This window comes from Equus przewalskii, chromosome 4 (assembly GCF_037783145.1).
Source record: "Equus przewalskii isolate Varuska chromosome 4, EquPr2, whole genome shotgun sequence".
Taxonomy (NCBI): Eukaryota; Metazoa; Chordata; class Mammalia; order Perissodactyla; family Equidae; genus Equus; species Equus przewalskii.
The window spans coordinates 14681735-14700451 of record NC_091834.1 but is presented as its reverse complement, the minus strand read 5'-3'; the positions used below and the strand labels follow the sequence as shown (position 1 = coordinate 14700451).

Here is an 18717-nt window from a genome sequence, read left to right as displayed (position 1 = left end):
CCCTCCCTTTTCTACTGTTTACCTCATTCCTACTCTTCATGTCTGTCTCCCAGAGACATCAAAGACGACTGTCTGAAATGTCAGATTTACTTACCTGATTATATGGAAATCATGAAAGAATTAATAAATCTGAAAATGTCAGAGTCTTGTCTTGATTCATAAACCTTTAAAAATACAATTTTAATTTTAGAATAGGTGATACTTTTACTTACATCAGAAGTCAAAACAATAAAAATATGCACATAGAAGTCTTGCTCCCACCGTCCCACATTTGTAAGCACATCTATAGAGTTTTAAGGTCTTTTTCCCCAATGCAAATATCTGAATAGCACTAAATTAAATACATTCTGTAACATATTAGTATTGATGGACATATCATGATGTTAGAGACTTTGGACAGATAGCAGTTTACTTGTAGGTTATAACTCTTCCCCACTCCCCCCATATATGTGCATCATTATGAGTGATTACAAAAACTGATGGCAGAATACAAATAATGTTCATAGGAAGTAATCTTGAAATTGAGCCAAGGAATTTATATCAACTTATATTTTAAATAGTTTCTAAAATCAAAGATTAACCTATGTAAGTTTCATGAAGTTATTTATATTTTATTTTCACAAAGTTTAGTAAATTCTCTAAGACTATATCCTAGAGCAAATCACTGTCTTGTGTTTAGCTGTTCCTACTTTGTGTCATATTTTGGGTTGGAAAAAAAATGAAATTTACATAGGAAAAACTGAAGCCAATAATAGCACTAAAGATAACCATTAGCCACCACATCCTCACTTAAACTTTTTGGTAGAAAGGTCCTAACTTGCTGATAAAACTAAATGTGTGTGTGTTTTTTTCTTCCAGATTTGGAATGGAGAGAAATGGAAGGAGATGATTGCGAGTTTCATTATGGAGGTAGAAACTACAGGATTTGGCAACAGATTGGACTGGGGAAAGAGAGAGGGAATGGGTAAAGTGAAAAATAGCTGGGGGGCCGGCCCCGTGGCCAAGTGGTTAAGTTCGTGCGCTCCGCTTCAGCGGCCCAGGGTTTCGCTGGTTCGGATCCTAGGCGCGGACATGGCACCACTTGTCAGGCCATGCTAAGGTGGCGTCCCACGTGCCACAAGTAGAAGGACCCACAACTAAAATATGCAACTATGTACTGGGGGGGTTAGGGAGAAAAAGCAGGAAAAAAAAATGAAGTTAAAAAAAAAAAGAAAAAGAACTGGGATTTTATATTTCGAACAACTGGGAGAAGTTGCTGTCTTAGAAAGAGAGAGGCTTCTGAGTTTAGCTTAAATTAATTTGTGTCAATCCAGGGCACCTGATTGGATTGACACTTCATTTTCCTTTGCTTTTTTAGATGGTACGAATGAGGCTCAAGACGGTGACTTTCCAGCAGGTATGCGTTTTCTCTCTGTTTTTTTTCTCTGCTCTAGCTTCCTGTCCTTTTGAAGGACATCATCTATACTGGTGGTTCCCACACCTGACTGCATCCAAGTCACCCCTAGCCCATTAACTGTTTATGTGCCATTAATAATATGGCCAGAAGAACACCCCCCCGGGGAGCTGTTCCCATGTAGAGTAACATCGTGAGTTAGCAGCCAGAGAGGGGAAGCCCAGGAATCTTATGTTTAACAAGTTCCCAAAGTGATTCTAAAGCACAGCCAGGTTTGAGAACCATTCGTCTGATCCAGTGGTTGCATTTACAGATCTGCCAAGGGTCACGGACTGGGCATGGGTATATATATAAATAGGTTTGTTTACTCTGGCTTTTTCCTGTCGCACTTAACTACCACACCGCTTAAAAAATCAAAACGGTTGTTCCATGTCTGGATAAGAAACACAATGTTCCTGGTTTCATTCAGGCAAAACTCAGAAACCTGAGTAGCACCCGTGAAGGATTTCTACTACAGTGTGTCTCTCCCCACACAGTTCTTTCGTTTCTGCAACAAGTTCACCAGCGCTCGTTCTCTCTGGGGCGATGCCAAAGCCCCTCTGTGCGTAGAGCACTCTGAGCCCCTGGGGAAGGAGGGGTTTCTGAAGAGAGACATTAGGTAGCAGGTGGACCCCTACTGGGGAGTGAGACACCTGAGTCCCAGTGTTTTGAGCCTGCTGGTCACCCAGGAGTGGTCCTGAGCCCGTCCTGTGACTTCTTGGGACTCAAGCAGAGGGCTGGCCACCTGTGCTTCCTCTTGCTGGTTATCTGAGCAGCTAAGGAAACATCACCGGTGTCGCTCCTTCTTTTGAGAAAGGAATGAGAAAATCCTTGAGTTCAGCAGGATTTGTATTTATTTAGTTTGTTAATTTATTTAACATTTAAAATGTACTAATCATATGCAGTATGAAAATTGGTGAGATGCCGTGGCCAAGAAAGGGGTGGTGGGTAAAACTGTTGGAGGGGCATTACTGTTCTCAGCATCTAGTGCTTGTGAGAATTCATATGGTTTTCAGTGATATTTGAAGATCTGAACAAATAATTGCAGACTTATGATCATCTCTACCAAATATTTTAATACAGTAAAAACTTAAAACCATCTTATTGGCTTCAGATTTGCAAGATGGTTGTTTAGCTATGATTTCTGTCACTCTATACTTAGTAGTAACTCCCTGTTTCCTTTAAAAATTCTTCAACTTATTTGTAAAGAGAAACATTAACTAGAAAATCAGAGTGAATCAGTGATTGTGTCCGCTGTGGGAAATTCCTGGTGACACTGTGAGGGAACCCACTGGGGTCCCAGAGTGTGGGGTCAGGATGAGGGAACCCACTGCTGGGCCTGGAGTGTGGGGTCAGGACGAGGGAACCTGTTGCTGGGCCCAGAGTGTGGGGTCAGGACGAGGGAACCTGTTGCTGGGCCCGGAGTGTGGGGTCAGGACGAGGGAACCCCCTGCTGGGCCCAGAGTGTGGGGTCAGGACGAGGGAACCTGTTGCTGGGCCTAGAGTGTGGGGTCAGGATGAGGGAACCTGTTGCTGGGCCTGGAGTGTGGGGTCAGGATGAGGGAACCTGTTGCTGGGCCCGGAGTGTGGGGTCAGGACGAGGGAACCTGTTGCTGGGCCCGGAGTGTGGGGTCAGGATGAGGGAACCCGTTGCTGGGCCCGGAGTGTGGGGTCAGGACGAGGGAACCCGTTGCTGGGCCCGGAGTGTGGGGTCAGGACGAGGGAACCCGTTGCTGGGCCTGGAGTGTGGGGTCAGGACGAGGGAACCCGTTGCTGGGCCCGGAGTGTGGGGTCAGGACGAGGGAACCTGTTGCTGGGCCCGGAGTGTGGGGTCAGGACGAGGGAACCTGTTGCTGGGCCCGGAGTGTGGGGTCAGGACGAGGGAACCTGTTGCTGGGCCCGGAGTGTGGGGTCAGGATGAGGGAACCTGTTGCTGGGCCCGGAGTGTGGGGTCAGGACGAGGGAACCTGTTGCTGGGCCCGGAGTGTGGGGTCAGGATGAGGGAACCTGTTGCTGGGCCCAGAGTGTGGGGTCAGGATGAGGGAACCTGTTGCTGGGCCCGGAGTGTGGGGTCAGGACGAGGGAACCTGTTGCTGGGCCTGGAGTGTGGGGCCAGAAGCACAGGAGTATCTTGGAGTAGGGGCGTGTTGGAAGAACGGGGCCTGCGTTCCACATTGAGGGTGCATAGCTGCTCACTCTAGCCAATTAAATTTGGACTTGTGTTGCTAGATCTTACAGGTTTGAAGAGAAACCAGACATGTAGACTTTGACATGAAATCTTCCAGTTCTTAATGTCGCCCCTGAGTGTCACATTTCCTCTCTAATATCACACGTATCTGGTTACATTTGGGCCTTGGGTGGTGTGATTTTACCTCTTTCTTGGGCTCTGGTGGGCCTAGGCATATCCATATCCTGCTCTTTGAAGGAGGCCATCTCCCAACCCCCACGCTGGCTCTCCCTCCCCACCTCTAACCTGAGCCCTTGACACGCAGGGTGAGCACTTATGTCTTCATTTCTCTCCACAGTGGAGAGGAGCAGACTGCAAGAAATGCTGTCGCTTTTGGGACTAGAGACTTACCAGCTCCAGAAACTCAGCCTCCAGGACTCCCTGCAGATTAGTAGTGACAGCATGAAGAACTGGGCTCCTCAGGTTCCCAAAGACTTGCCCTGGAATTTCCTCAGGAAGCTGCAGGCCCTCAATGCTGAAGCTAGGAACACTACCATGGTGCTGGACGTGCCCCCAGATGCCAGGCCTGTGGAGAAGGAGAGCCAGATGGAAGAGGAGATTATTTACTGGGACACGGCTGATGACATCTCTGCGGACATCTATTCCTTCTCTGAGCTGCCAACCCCCGACACACCTGTGAACCCCTTGGATCTTCTCTGTGCCCTTCTGCTTTCCTCCGATAGTTTCCTGCAACAAGAAATCGTGGTAAAGATGTCCCTCTGCCAGTTTGCACTCCCTCTCGTTTTGCCCGACTCAGAGAACCACTACCACACGTTTCTGCTGTGGGCCATGAGGGGCATTGTGCGGACCTGGTGGTCACAGCCCCCCAGGGGGGTGGGCAGCTTCAGAGAAGACAGCGTGGTCCTGTTCCGGGCGCCCGCCTTTGCCTTCGTGCGCATGGAGGTCAGCAGCAACTCCAAGTCGCAGCTTCTCAACGCCGTGCTCAGCCCGGGCCACCGGCAGCGGGACTGCTTCTGGCATCGAGATCTGAACTTGGGCACAAACCCTCGGGAGATTGCAGACGGGCTGGTGGAAATTTCCTGGTTTCTTCCCAGTGGCAGGGAAGACTTGGACATTTTCCCAGAGCCGGTGGCCTTTCTGAACCTGAGAGGCGACATTGGGTCTCACTGGCTGCAGTTTAAGCTCTTGACAGAAATCTCCTCAGCGGTGTTCATCTTGACTGACAACATCAGTAAGAAGGAGTACAAACTGCTGTACTCCATGAAGGGGTCGGCCACGAAATACTACTTCATCCTGAGTCCCTACCGTGGGAAACGAAACACAAATCTGAGATTCCTAAACAAGTTAATTCCTGTGCTGAAGATGGACCACTCGCACGTCCTCGTGAAGGTCAGCAGCACGGACAGCGCGAGCTTTGTGCGGAGGGTCCGCTCCATCGTGGCCCACGTGGCCCGGTCCCCCTGCAGGAGGTTGTCTTTGGAGGAAATGGCGAATGCAGCCCGCAAGCTGGGGCTGAAGGTCGATGAGGACTGCGAGGAGTGTCAGCGAGCGAAAGACCGGATGGAGCGGATCACCAGGAAAATCAAAGACTTGGATGCCTACCGAAGGGATGAGCTGAGGCTGCAGGGGGATCCTTGGAGAAAGGCGGCCCAGGTGGAGAAGGAGCTCTGCCAGGTGCAGTGGGCTGGGGACCCTCCTGAGAAGCACAGGGCTGAGCTGCGGCATCGTTTACTGGAACTTCGAATGCAGCAGAATGGCCATGACCCTGCCTGGGGGGTGCAGGAGTTCATCACGGGTGTCAGCAGCCCCTCCCTGGGCGAGAAGCAGTACTTCCTGAGGTGGATGGAGTGGGGGCTGGCCCGGGTGGCCCAGCCAAGGCTGAGACAGCCTCCGGAGACAATTCTTACCCTGAGACCAAAACACTGTGGGGCCGTGGACTTCAGTGAGGCGCTCTGGCCTGAGCCCCTGGGGGTGGAGCACTTCCTGCGGGAGATGGGACAGTTTTACGAGGCAGAAAGCTGCCTTGTGGAGGCAGGGAAGCTGCCAGCAGGCCAGAGGCGATTTGCCCACTTCCCAGGCCTGGCCTTGGAGCTGCTGCTGAGAGGGCTCCCCCTGGAGCTGATCGATGGGAGCACGCTGAGCACTCCCCTGCGCTGGGTCACGGGGCTCCTGAAGGAGCTGCACATCCGCCTGGAGAGACGGTCGCGGCTGGTGGTCCTGTCGGCACTGGGTGTGCCAGGCACGGGCAAGTCCACCCTTCTCAACACCATGTTCGGGCTGCGGTTTGCCACAGGGAGGGGCTGTGGTCCTCGAGGGGCCTTTATGCAGCTCATCACGGTGGCCGAGAGCTTCAGCCAGGACCTGGGCTGTGACCACATCCTGGTGATAGACTCAGGGGGCTTGATAGGGGGCACCCTGACCGCGGCTGGGGAGAGGTTTGAGCTGGAGGCTTCCCTGGCCACTTTGATTATGGGGCTGAGCAATGTCACCGTGGTCAGTTTAGCTGAAACAAGGGACATTCCGCCAGCTATTCTGCATGCATTTCTGAGGTTGGAAAAAACGGGGCACATGCCCAACTATCAGTTTGTATACCAGAACCTTCATGAGGTGTCTGCCCCTGGCCCTAAGCCAAGAGAGAGGAGGCAGCTCCTGGATCAGCCCAGTGACGTGAGCAGAGCTGCAGCACAAATGGAGAAACAGGGCGATGGCATCCGGACGCTGGCTGACCTGGCCTTTTGTGACCCTGAGAGGCAGCACATTTGGCACATCCCTGGCCTGTGGCACGGAGTGCCTCCCATGGCTGCTGTGAGCTTGGGGTACAGCGAAGCCATTTTTGAACTGAAGAGATGCCTGCTAGAAAACATCAGGAATGGCCTGTCCAACCAAAACAAAAACATTCAGCAGCTCATTGAGCTGGTGAGACGGCTGTGAGTGTCGAGAGAACAGAGGTTCAGCTGCCGGAGGCCTGCTGTGGGCGGCCTGCTCTGATGGGGTGCCTGCGAGGGGCTGGGCCTGGCCCCTCAGGGGCGCTGGTGCCCCACCCACACGAGAAGAGAGCTCTGGAGTTTCCTAAACAGTGTTAAGAAAGGAAGTCACCTCACAGACCAGCTCCGAGATGCTCTCGGGAGCGTTAGGGGCCCTGGGCTAGGGGTGGAGACACAGCAAGAATTTGTCCTCTGTCTCTGAGCTCCTTTCCTGGCCCCTGGGGGTTCGGCCTCTTGGGCAGCTGCCCTCTTCCATCTGCCCCTGGAGCGGAGAGCAGCTCTGCATCACTGCAGCCCGGGCAGACAGGTGCCCTGAGGCAGCAGAGGGAGGCCTTTCCTCTGGCGAACCCCAGCCTCGGTGGCTCGATGCTGCCATTCAGTGAGGGCCCGCGGAGCGCAGGGCTGCCGGGGCACTCTATTTATTGACTGACCTGTGAAGCCTTCCCTGCCCGCCCCAGGAAGAGTTCCTGCTCGCTCTGTCGCGCCCCGCAGCACTCTGTTTACACCTCTGCCACAACACTCAGTGCAGGTGACTTACCTGTTCACGCCTGCCCCTCCCCTAGGCTGTGCGCTCCCTGAGGGCAGGGGCTGGATATTACCCAGCTTTGTACCCCCAGGGCCTGGCACACTGTAGGCGCTTAATAAATGTGTGTTGAATGAATGAAATTAATGCATGCACAAATGATGGTAATGGGAAGGTTCCTCTCTGTGCCTTAATTCTCCTGTTTCCTGAAGAGGATCAGTGTCAGTCTGAGGAGCATGCAAAACAGAATGTCTGAAATGTTGGACACCTGAGAGAAGGGCCTGAAAAGGCCTTGCTGTTCCTCTCTAAGTGGAGATCCATTGCTCAGGCTGTTGCTGGGAAACTGAACCAACTGTCTTGGCAGTAAGTCTGAGGTCTCTCCACCATCATCCCGTTTGATGGATGAGGAGAGGTGGCCTGGAGCAGTTCAGCAGCACAGCCCAGCCACACAGAGGTATTGAGGCACCGACGGGTAAGCCAGTGCTCTCAGCCCTACACCTCTGCTTCCTGACCGCTCATCTTCCCCAGACTCCCACGCTGCCAGGCTCACCCCCAGCCTGGCCCCTCAGTGTTAGCCCTTCGTCTCACTTCCATGTCTCTGGAGCCAGGCATCCTCCCTCATATCCCTGGCCCATTTGCCACCTTTCAAGCTGGAATGTAGGGCTCCTCCGCTCTCGATTCTTTAGCAGGAAGCTTTCCCTGTGCTCGCCCTTCCCAAGGATCAGGGTCACCTCGCTGAGCCTCTGACCCAAACCCCCGCTGTGTCATGAGCTCCGGGAATCTCTGCTTAGGCTTGGGGCTTCCTTCCCTCTGTATTTTGTGACTTCAGGGAAACTAGGCCCCCAGGTGGCAACCAGGTCCTCCTCTGTGTTCCTTGTACTCCTTTGGCCAGACGCAGCAAGGGAGCCCTCGGGACTGGAACCCTTTCTTGAACAGCAGACTCACTGGTCCCTTTTCTGGAGTCCCAGGACGCTACCCCTGCTGCTCCCTTGGTGTTAAAAATGTTTCCCCTGCATTCTGGTAACCAGCATCTAGACGTGTGAAACCGAGGCTGGAAGCAGTTTATATTTTGCTAATAAATTTAGGAAAACCTTTTCCCTTCTGAAACTCAAAAAGAATCTCTAATCTTCAGGCCCTAGAAACTCATCTCTTCCTGGATCGTAAATAACAACAAATTTTAAGATGTTGGTTCCCCTGGAAATACCAAAACCGTGTCTTCTTCCTCCCTCTAGAGTCATGGAACCTACCAGGTGCTTCTCCAGCACTGTAGGGATTTCACCCAGGACACTCCTGGGCCCTGCGTCCAGGCACTGGAAACTCTCTTAGAATTGTTGAATGTCAACCAGTTCCCTTAAAAATGGATTCTATTATTCCTGAAATCTGAAACAGGGAAGGCAGCCCTCTTGGTTCCTTATTAATCAAAGAGTCTTTACCCTGGGTCTATACATCGTGCAAAGATAAGCTTCAGTCACTGAATTCCTGAAAATTAGGTGTGTGCTTTTTTTTTTTTTTTCCTGGGGAAAGAGTTCATAGCTTTCAAAGATTTTCAAAAGGATGCAGGATCCAAAATAGATTAATAACTGCTTAGTAACCAGGAAAATTATTCTGTACATCCCCGGGACCTAAGATACTATGAAATTACATCATTTGCCCACAGTATTTAAACTTTTGAAAACAGACCAATCTAAAGACCGGATGTAACAGACTTTGAGCAAGAGGTTGCCCTGGGTAGGACCACTGTGGAGGACACGCAGTCAAGCAGCCAAGGAATTCTGGAACTGCCTGAGCAGTGTCGAAAGACCATCACCTCTCAGGTATAGGCTGCCCTGGAGCGGAGTCATTTTTCCAGAAAGAGTCAGTTATGATGCTCCCTTCATCCTTGTTTAGGGGTTGATGTTTCAATTCCATGACCTGCTAAAGGGGTTCATCTTCAGATCCTGAAGTCAGTGCCACTGTTGTGATTCAAATTTCCACAATATTCTGTTCTTGCCTAGCCGCCCTGGAGCTCAAAACACAGCATCAGTGTGCCCCACCATTTCTGGGTTCACCACGGCCAGAGGGCCCCCCAAGCATCAGACCTGAAGACATCTTCATGGTCTGAGAGGCCCCAGAACTTGCCAAGTAATGTCCTTGGAGCCAAGCTTAGTGATGCGAGAGCCACTCAGACATGGAAAGGTGGACAGTGCTGCTTGCAGGGGACCTGTGTACTTTGGTGAAAGCATGAACCATGTCAGTGATCTTAGAGTAAATGGGCCTGGGAGTCTTTGAGACCAAGCACAAGAGTGCCTGCACTTCTCCTGGGAGAGGGGCAGTAGCTTGCCTCAGCCAGCATGCAGGATGCTGGCCTGGGTCTGAACCTTGGCCTTGCTTCCTGCTAATACCGTGGGCCTTGAGCACCATCACTCCACTTTGCTAGGCCTTAGTCCCCCTACTAGCACCTGCTCTGTGGTGAGTGCACAAAGGCTGGTTTTGGAGGAGCCGGTCTGGGCATGTAGCAAGGCACCAGAAGCCGTGTCTACACCAGTCTGCATGAGGCTCCTGCAAAGGAAACTCCCTGCTTTCTACATCAATCTCAAACATTTTAACATGCCAAACAGGATTTATCTTGTAATCAATCAGTGGTATTTTAAAATTAATTTGCAGCCATTTCTCTTCTTTAATGGTATATAAAGCAGTGTCTTCTAATCAGTGTTATCTTAGATTTACTGAAACACAGCACCTAGAAGAGCTGGTGTTGAGAAATCTGTACCAATCTAAACCTGATGTGGTAGCTCTCCCCAGCTCCTCAGATGTGAATTAGCCCAGTAAAGAAAAATCCTTTTTTCTTCTGAGTCAGTAATTAAAAAAATGATCTTGGCTGTAAATCTATCCTGAGTTCCTAAGACTTCAACAAAATTACATCAGATGCGGTTTTGCAAGCACCAGTGAGACAGGACTGCAGAAGAGAGCCAAGGTCATCTTGATCCTGGTTCTGGCAACTTCCCACCCCTCACCCCATAGCACCCACACTCTGGACTCGCTGGCTTCACTCATGCCATCTGCCTGGGGCCTCCTGCCACCTGTCCTTGTTCCTGGCTGACTCTGGCAAGCGCTTCTCCCTCAGGACGGCTTCTGATGGCAGCCCACCTCCATTCTGCCGCCTGAGGGGGTCAGGGGCCTTTGTGTGCTCCTGTTATGGTCCTTATCTTAACCTAATTTCACTTGTCTGCTTTTCTGCCCTCCCCGTCTGAGCTCCCTACGGAAGGCATGGCATCTCGCCCATTTTTGTGTCCAAATCTAGCACGGTGTCTGAGACCCAGGGAGTGAGGTCTCAACTGCCGGCACACATGAGGCCCATTCCTCGCCACCTACCCAAAGCTGTGGAGCTCTGACTTTTAGCCCAGGGCCCCCGTGTGGCGCAGGGTGTTTCTAATGGGTTCCTCGGTGCCCCAAACTGAAGTCAGTAATTACAGTTGGGACCTAACCCAGTGAACCTACCCCTTCTTCCTGTGCGTCAACAGAGGAGGGGGCGGGAGAACAGAGCAGGAGCTCAGAGGGAGACATGGGAGTAGACCCCGCTGGCTACCTGTTTGAGAAAGAGGACGAATCAAGACTCTTGCTTTAACTCGGTTTCAGTGGACGGTTGACCTAGTTCCCAGAATAGAGCTGACAGCCTCTGGGGTTCTTCTTGGTGAACAGGTTGGTTATTGGGAGAAAACTGCCAGGAGTAATGTAGAAGCCATAGGTTTACAAAATGTAAAGTGTCAGCAGTTCCGAGTTAGGGGAGGTCAGTCTTGTGAGGAGAACCATCAAGAGTGGGGTTGTCTCCGCCAGCCCCGCAGCCAACAAGAAGGCAGACGTCTCCAGCTGGGGTGCCCCTCCCGGAGGCTAGATTTTGGTGAGTTCTAGGAAATAAACACCATGTCCCAGGCTGGACTGTGCTCTGCAAGTCCAAGTGGGCCCAGTCTGCCTCTCCTACAGTGTTGCCCCACAGCCCGGCCAGTGCTGTGTCCTGATACAGCTGAGCCCTTGGCCTGCACTGGACCCAGCAGACAGAGTCTCAGAGAAGTCCAGACCACCCAGCAGGCCCCTCCTCTGCCTTGTGCCCCAAGAGAGGCGGGCCTGGACTAAGGGCGCTCCCCCCAGAGTGAGAGCTGTCATGGTCTTGTAGGACCTGTGGTAGAAAAGGGGAGTAAGGATCATCCAACAGCCCTCTCCCCAAAAAGGATCTCTACCAATCAGTTCTGGGAGTTTCCCACAAGCCTTGGAGTTTAGGACACTGCTTCTCAACACTGGCTGCACATCGGGATCATCTAAGGAGCACTGAAAGAGCACACGTACCACCTCTCCGTACTTGTGGTTTGGGGCCCAGAGGACTCCAACGTGCAACCAGAGTTGAGAACATAAAAGCGACTCTGGTTATCATAGAGCAAACATGAAAAACAGAGGTGAAGAAACAGTTGTACCTCCCCATCTCCCCAGGACTCTGGTCCGGACCTCCCAGCAGGGGTGCAGGTGGGCCCTTCGTGTGGGTCACTTGTTTCTAGATGTGGCTGCTCCATATCCAGGAAGTCCGCAGGGCCAGTCCTGAGCGGTCTGCGCCCAGCCACAGAAAGGCAGGCCATTCCCCCATCCTACATGGTTCTGAACGCTCATCCCCACCCACTGATGCAGTGGAACCCCAGAGGCGGAACGAGCACATGCTTTGGAACGGGAAGGCTTGCTGCCTTTTGCTAGTTCTGTCACCTCAGGTGAGTGTCTGAGCCTCCATCTTGTGATCTGCAAACCCTGGACAATACTGCTTCCTTTCCAGCACTCATGGGAGAAGCAAAGTGCCAGAACACTAACAAATGGAAATTTCAGATAAATAAAACATCCCATTAAAGTTTTTCCACTGGCGATTTAAAACAATGTAACAATATATACGACTATATTAAAATGCTGCGTTAAGTTCTTTTAATCACGCAAACACACTCACATGTGCCCCTCATCAAGGAACCAGCTGAAACCCTTTTTACAAGGCATGGTATAAATAAAGACAATAAACAAAAGTAGGTAACAGGATATTTGAACCAGGAAAGATCTGCATCAGTTTGGAATGCCTGGGAGACACCTAAGGAAGAGTGGCTTGAATAAAGAAAAACACAAATTTGATTGTGTTATTGCCTATCCCCTCAAGCGCAAAACTTGAACCCCTAGCACAACAGCCCCGGCTCCCCTGGCCAGCACTGCCTCCTGCTGGTCCAACAGAAGTCGGCGACTTACCACCTTTACTGGAAAACCAGCCTCTTCTCCTTTCCTCTGGTAAGGGTGGTGTTCCTGTGAGTTCTCAGGAACCCTTAATAGCTAGCTCATCTCCCTGTGAGAATGGAGATATCAGGGACTCTGCCAGGCATTTCACAATGTAGTTTTCACAACAACCATCACTGTCCCCATTTTACAGATGAGAGAAAGTGAGGCTCAGGAAAAGTCACTTGCCTAAATTGCACAGCCAGGAAGCAGTAATTCAAACACCAGATTCTATGTTCCTCACCACTTTGGAGCAGAATTAGAAAACTTATCAAATTATAAAACTTTATGGAAACTTAAAAAAAAAAAAGATACTACCAGTTTAAAAGCCCATCAGGAAAAGTTGAAACTTCTTATGTTTGCAAAGTATTGTAATTGGAGAACTTCTCATTCCTGTTCTGTCCCCTTGAGACCACGATTTAAAAATTTAAGGTGCCAGCCCGGTGGTGTAGCGGTTAAGTTCGCACGTTCCGCTTCTCGGCGGCCCGGGGTTCGCAGATTCGGATCCCGGGTGAGGACATGGCATCGCTTGGCACGCCATGCTGTGGTAGGCGTCCCATGTCTAAAGTAGAGGAAGATGGGCACGATGTTAGCTCAGGGCCAGGCTTCCTCAGCAAAAAAGAGGAGGACTGGCAGTAGTTAGCTCAGGGCTAATCTTCCTCAAAAAATAAAAAATAAAAATTTAGAAGTAAAACAGTCCCAGTGAAATGGGCATGAAAGATGCTGTCCCTTTATTACAGGCTGAGGACCCGGCTTCGAGTGGTCAGAGGAAGCTTGATCATGGACAACGGACTGGACTGAAGCTAAGAGACTTAGGTTTGGGCCCTCTCTGCCCCTCCCCAGTGTGATCTTGGGCAACTCAGCGTCCATCTGTGCCTGCATTTCCCTCCCCTCCTCATGGATGATAATCGGGTTCTCCCTCCCATTAAACCACAGCCATATATAAGCAGCATTGGGATGAATGACGTAGGTCAAAAACGGCCAAATGTTGGCAATTTCACATGATTCGAACTAACAGAACTAGTAACAGCTATTTATCCTAACGGCTTTATGAGGCAGAAAAACCCACTTTATAGAAAATGGAACTGAGGCTCAATTGCACACAGATTGTTACATCTGGGCCCGACTCCAGAGCCCGTGTTTTTTCCATTCCTATGGTGAGTTCTGAAATAAGATAGCCAGTGTTGCTATGGTTCTTTCTGACATTAATAATTACTGGGTACCAATTACAGTGGCAATGCTCTAGTTTGACTATTACAAGCCCTGTGATATCCCCACGAATTTCCTTATCATCCAGCCTTTTCTCCCTGACTTAAAATTTCCTTCCCCAAGGCCAGTATGGTCACATGTGAAACCCTACCCTCCACATAACTCATCCTTGAGGAATTGGGTGAAGTTTTAACCAAAACATGTTTCTTCTTTGTGGATAAAAGCCAGAGGGGGTTGGTTGGTTGGTTGGTTGGTTTTTTAAGAATATTATTTGCAGACAACTCAGCAGCCGTTGTTCCCTCCGGCCCGTCCCCTCTTCAGGACACCCAGCGCGAGCTCTCTGAGGGGGAAACCTCACGTTCCGCATCATCAAATTTCCGGATCTGGAATACGTGGCAAACAACGCCCGCTGCAGGACGTGGAGGGGCAAGGATAAGGGTTACAGGTTGGCGGGGGCACGGGAAGGTCCAGCTCCCAGCAAGACTCGGCCCCGCGCAGCCCACCTCGCAAACGGGGGGCGCGCCGCGAGACCCCCGCCAGCCCTCACTTGGGTCGCCGCCCGCGTTCGCGCGGCCCCGCCCCGGCCAAGCGGCGCGCACCCCCGCGCCGGCTCCGATTTGGTCTCGTCCGCAGCGCGACCTCCGACGATTGACCTTTACTCTGGGGGCGCCCCGCCCCGCCCCGTCCCCCGCGCGGCGCCGTGGTACGCTCCGCGCGCTCCGCTCGGCCCAAGATGGCGGCGCCCTTGTGCAGCCGGGTGCTGGGGCCGCGGGTAAGTGGGCGACGCGGGCGTGGCCCGGCGGGACGGGGTGGGGGCCCCAGTTTCCATCTCACGCCCCCCGACCTCCACAGGTGCTGCCCTGGAGCCGGGAGCTGCCGTGCGCCTGGCGCGCCCTGCACACTTCCGCGGTCTGCGCCAAGGTGAGCGCGGCCGGGGCCGGGGCCAGGGCTGGGACCGGGTGGGCGCTGTGCAGGGGCGGAGGTCTGCATTGGGGGTTTCGGGGGCTCGGGGGCTCGGGGCGGGGCCGGGGCGGGGACCCGAGGGGCTCGGGGGCGGGGTCAGGGGCGGTGGGCGCACGGAATCGTGATCTCTCTTTGCTCCTAGAACCGGGCGGCCCGAGTCCGAGTAAGCAAGGGGGACAAGCCAGTGACCTATGAGGAGGCACACGCGCCTCACCACATCGCCCACCGCAAGGGCTGGCTGTCGCTGCACACAGGTGAGGGGACGATGGCTGTCTGGGCGGCAGGAGAGGACGACAGCATGCTAGGAGGCCCGCGGTACGACCCCAGGCCCCACCGAAGCTGAAGTTCTCACTCGTGACTGTCACACAAACACGAAATGAACGCGTGTCAGAGGTTTTGTTCAACTCAGGAATTAATGGGAGAGTCAGAAATCACTTAAACACGTTCAAACAAGTAAAATAGCAGAGACGTGTAGATCAGGAATGTCGAAATGTATTTGAATGGAATGCAAAACTGGCTTTTTCCATAGGGAGCAAGGATTCAAACCTCCACCGAAATTATTTGCATTCCTAAAAACAAGAATTATTTTGCATTGCTATCAATAATCTTTAATCTACTGAGATGTAAAATAGCTCAGAAGCAGTGAAAGGCGTGAAACCCCCTAGAATCCGATGGTCCGGAAGAGTGTGCTCTAAACATTGACGTTTTCCCTCGAAGCACACGTTTTTCTCTACGAGTATGTGCAGTGGACCCCCATTATTCGCGGATTCTGTATTTGTGAATTCATTCTATCTCAGTTATGGGCAGAGCAGCAACCCCACATGCAGCTTCCCAGCTGAGGTTGAACAAGGCTCTCTGCCTTCTTTCAGCTTTCATACTGTAAACAAGGTCCTTTTCGAGATCTCTTAGTGCCACATTTTCGCGGTGTTGTGGTTTTGTTGGTGATTCCAGTGCCTTAAAATAGCCTGTAATGCTGAAGTACTGTCTAGTGATTCTGAGCAGGAGAAGGCTGTGATGTGCCTTTCAGAGGAAACGTGTGTTGGATAAGCTTCCTTCAGGCGTGAGTTACAGCGCTGTTGGCTGCGAGTTCAGTGTTAGCCAGCCATGTGTAACAACCAAGGTGTCTTTAAACAGACACACATAGGAAACGACGTTATGTATTTATCTGTTTTCAAACATTTTATAACCAAAGGCTTGCAGAAACCTAACCGTGTGTTTCCTCTAGGAGCAATTCGTTGTTCATGGTGACTTTATAGAACATAACTACTGCGAATTAATGAGAATCAGCTGTATTTTGTTCAGTATGAGAGTTCTCAGCTTGAATGTTTGAGATGCTTAAATCTAGAGAACTTAAAATACAGATTCTTGTCCCCTACCCTTTTCAGGTTGTGGGTCTGCGGTGGGGGTGGATACATTTTTTTAAGAACAGTACCTTATTTACCTCAGTATCTTTTTTTTTTCTTTTTTGAGGAAGATTAGCCCTGAGCTAACATCTGCTGCCAATCCTCCTCTTTTTTTTTTATTAAACTTTTTATTTTTCCTCCCCAAAGCCCCCCAGTACATAGGTCTATATTCTTCGTTGTGGGTCCTTCTAGTTGTGGCATGTGGGACACCGCCTCAGCGTGGTTTGATGAGCGGTGCCATGTCCACGCCCAGGATTCGAACCAACGAAACACTGGGCTGCCTGCAGCGGAGCATGCGAACTTAACCACTCGCCCACGGGGCCAGCCCTGCCAATCCTCCTCTTTTTGCTGAGGAAGACTGGCCCTGAGCCAGCATCATGCCCATCTTCCTCTACTCTATATATGGGACACCTACCACAGCATGGCTTGCCAAGCGGTGCCATGTCCGCACCCGGCATCCAAACCAGCGAACCCCGGAACGCCGAAGCGGAATGCGCGCACTTGACTGCTGTGCCACCGGGCCGGTCCCTGGAGACTCTTAACAGATAGTTAAGAGGTGCAGGGATTCCAGGGTCCACACTGAGAATCCACTGGTTGAGGCCATGGCCCTCGCTGGTGAGAGAGCTCATGTCCCTAATCTCAGAAGTGGCTGGTGGCCTCATCTCTCTGGCCCATGGCTGACCATTGCTTCAATAAGGCAGTCAGTTGAGAAAGAGTGGGAAAGGGACCAGACATGGAGGGATCATCTGAGTTTTGAGCCCTGGCTAGGGCCTCAGTCTTCCCTTTTGTAAAACAGGGATAATGATAACACCTCCTTCACAGGATTGGGTTGGGAATTTAATGAAATAACGTACTTTGGACTTTAAAGTGTTATTCTTCTTACTCTGCTTACAGAAGAGAAGAGAAGAAGCCGGGGTTGGGGGGTGGAATTGAGTGCCCAGTGCTCTCGGCTGTTGTCTCTGGAGTTCTGGCCAACTCCTGGTGCCCTTCTCTCATCAGGTAACCTGGATGGAGAGGCCCATGCTGCAGAGCGAACGGTGGAAGATGTTTTCCTTCGCAAGTTCATGCTGGGCACCTTCCCGGGCTGCCTGGCCGACCAGATTATCCTGAAGCGCCGGGCTAACCAGGTGGAGATCTGTGCCCTGGTCCTGAGGCAGCTGCCTGCACACAAGTTCTACTTCCTCGTGGGCTACAGTGAAACTCTGCTCTCCCACTTTTACAAGTGTCCTGTGCGTCTGCACCTCCAAACTGTGCCATCAAAGGTTGTGTATAAGTACCTCTAAGACAGTCGCCTTTTTCGCATCAAGCTCTAGCCCTTAAAGGACAGAATCACATGGGGAAAGAGTGAAGGGAAGTGGGGGAAATAGATCCACTCAGAGTGCTGAGGCTTCGTCGTCAAAGCTGCTGTTGAATAAATAGACTCCATGTGTCTTGCCTCTCAGTCTGTCTTTCCTCTTTAGGTGAGGGAACTAGGATAGGGTTCTGGGAGGATGCGCCAGGACTCCCGGAAGGCTGCCACTTGTCTGCGGTTTAGGTAATAGCTACAGCTCAGTGAGTATCTTCAGCCAATCACTGTGTCAGGAACTTTATGTAAACCTCTTTGTTTCCTCTCCAAATGGAAAGATCCATCTTTGGTGACTATGAAGTAATAAATGTTAATTTTTAAAAATCAAAATGTGGACATGTATCAAATCGATCATGAAACTTGCTTGTAATTCTACCCCAGAGAGAACTACTACGGACAGTTCGTTGTATTTTACTTCCAGATGTACTTATTTTCTGGCAGTATTTTAATGCATACTTATTGTTTATTAAACAAGCTGTAATTGAGTACCTTCTCTGTGCCAGACACTCTTATAAGTGCTTAGGAACCATCAGTGAACAAAACATTCTGTCCTAGATGCCTGCCTTCGTCACATTTGTACCCAGTGGACTGGGGCAGGGAGGGTTAGGCAGCATTGAAGACCCAAGCAGGTGCGAGAGGTAGACATGGGTAAATTGGGGGAAGAGCATTTCAGACAGTGGCATCTGCAAAAGCTGCATATGGTGCTGGGAAGTGGAGCAGGAATTGTTGACCTTCAGCTTGACCATGACCCTGATACCCTTAACTTGACTCTGAACCTCGACCTACCACACACACCCTAATCCTGACTCCACTTTGCACCCTGAGCCTTACCTTCACTCTTGATTAATGCTTTCCCTGCTCCTGCCCACACTTGACCTTCACCCTGAACCTCACTCTTGACCAAGGTTCTCACCTGACCCTCTCCTAACCATGTCTCTGACTGACGCTAAGTTTAACTGGTGGAGCAGACCCTGACCCTGACTATGCCCCTCACATTTACCATAACCCTGGCTCTGAATCGGAGCTTCACTCTGCAAACTTCATCCTGACCCTCACCGTGACCCTGACTGACCGCATCCTGATTCTAACACTGACGTTGTGTTCGCTCTGACGATCCTCAGCCAGTCTCTTAACCTGACTTTGACCACAAACCTGAAAGTCACTTAAATCTGACCGTAACCCTGACTCACTCATTGCTAAACCAGACTCTGACCTTGACCCTGAAACTCAACTGTCACCCAAACCCTGTCCCTCAGATCTGACCCTACTCTTTTCTTTTTTTTCCTAAACTTTTCCTGGCCCAAGGTGTGGTGGTGTGGGTTTTTTTGCGGGGAAGATTCACCATGAGCTAACATCTGTTGCCAGTCTTATTCTTTCTTCCCTCCCCAAGCCCCAGTGCGTA

At 51.2% G+C, this 18717-nt stretch overlaps 2 protein-coding genes and 1 long non-coding RNA gene across 15 annotated transcripts in view; 2 read left to right on the top strand and 1 right to left on the bottom strand.

Annotated features, from left to right (window-relative positions):
• The window catches only part of URGCP (upregulator of cell proliferation), an 82826-nt gene extending 75556 nt beyond the window's left edge, over window positions 1-7270 (top strand). For all 13 annotated transcript variants that reach the window (XM_070617219.1, XM_070617223.1, XM_070617224.1 and 10 more), the window contains 3 exons: window positions 859-909; window positions 1358-1396; window positions 3958-7270. In XM_070617219.1, coding sequence (XP_070473320.1) covers window positions 876-909; window positions 1358-1396; window positions 3958-6551 — 2667 coding nt within the window. In that variant the 5' untranslated portion in view covers window positions 859-875 and the 3' untranslated portion in view covers window positions 6552-7270. The remainder of the gene's footprint in view (window positions 1-858; window positions 910-1357; window positions 1397-3957) is intronic.
• Window positions 7271-12039: 4769 nt separating this feature from the next.
• On the bottom strand, window positions 12040-13946 carry LOC139082992 (uncharacterized). The gene is made up of 2 exons (XR_011539424.1): window positions 13756-13946; window positions 12040-12957 (listed from the first exon to the last, which is right to left on the bottom strand). It is a non-coding gene; the product is annotated as an uncharacterized lncRNA (long non-coding RNA).
• On the top strand, window positions 13773-17800 carry MRPS24 (mitochondrial ribosomal protein S24). Its single transcript, XM_008527286.2, has 4 exons — window positions 13773-14376; window positions 14457-14525; window positions 14710-14821; window positions 16970-17800. The coding sequence occupies exons 1-4, from the start codon at window positions 14338-14340 to the stop codon at window positions 17251-17253; spliced, it is 504 nt and encodes a 167-aa protein (XP_008525508.1). The 5' UTR covers window positions 13773-14337; the 3' UTR covers window positions 17254-17800.
• The last annotated feature ends 917 nt before the right edge of the window (window positions 17801-18717 follow it).

Bases quoted from the DNA above. Each gene is read 5' to 3' on its own strand.
- MRPS24 (XM_008527286.2), top strand. From the start codon at position 14,338: ATGGCGGCGCCCTTGTGCAGCCGGGTGCTGGGGCCGCGG. The intron at 14,377-14,456 runs GTAAGTGGGCGA...CGACCTCCACAG, and splicing joins GCCGGGTGCTGGGGCCGCGG to GTGCTGCCCTGGAGCCGGGA. The intron at 14,822-16,969 runs GTGAGGGGACGA...TTCTCTCATCAG, and splicing joins CTGGCTGTCGCTGCACACAG to GTAACCTGGATGGAGAGGCC.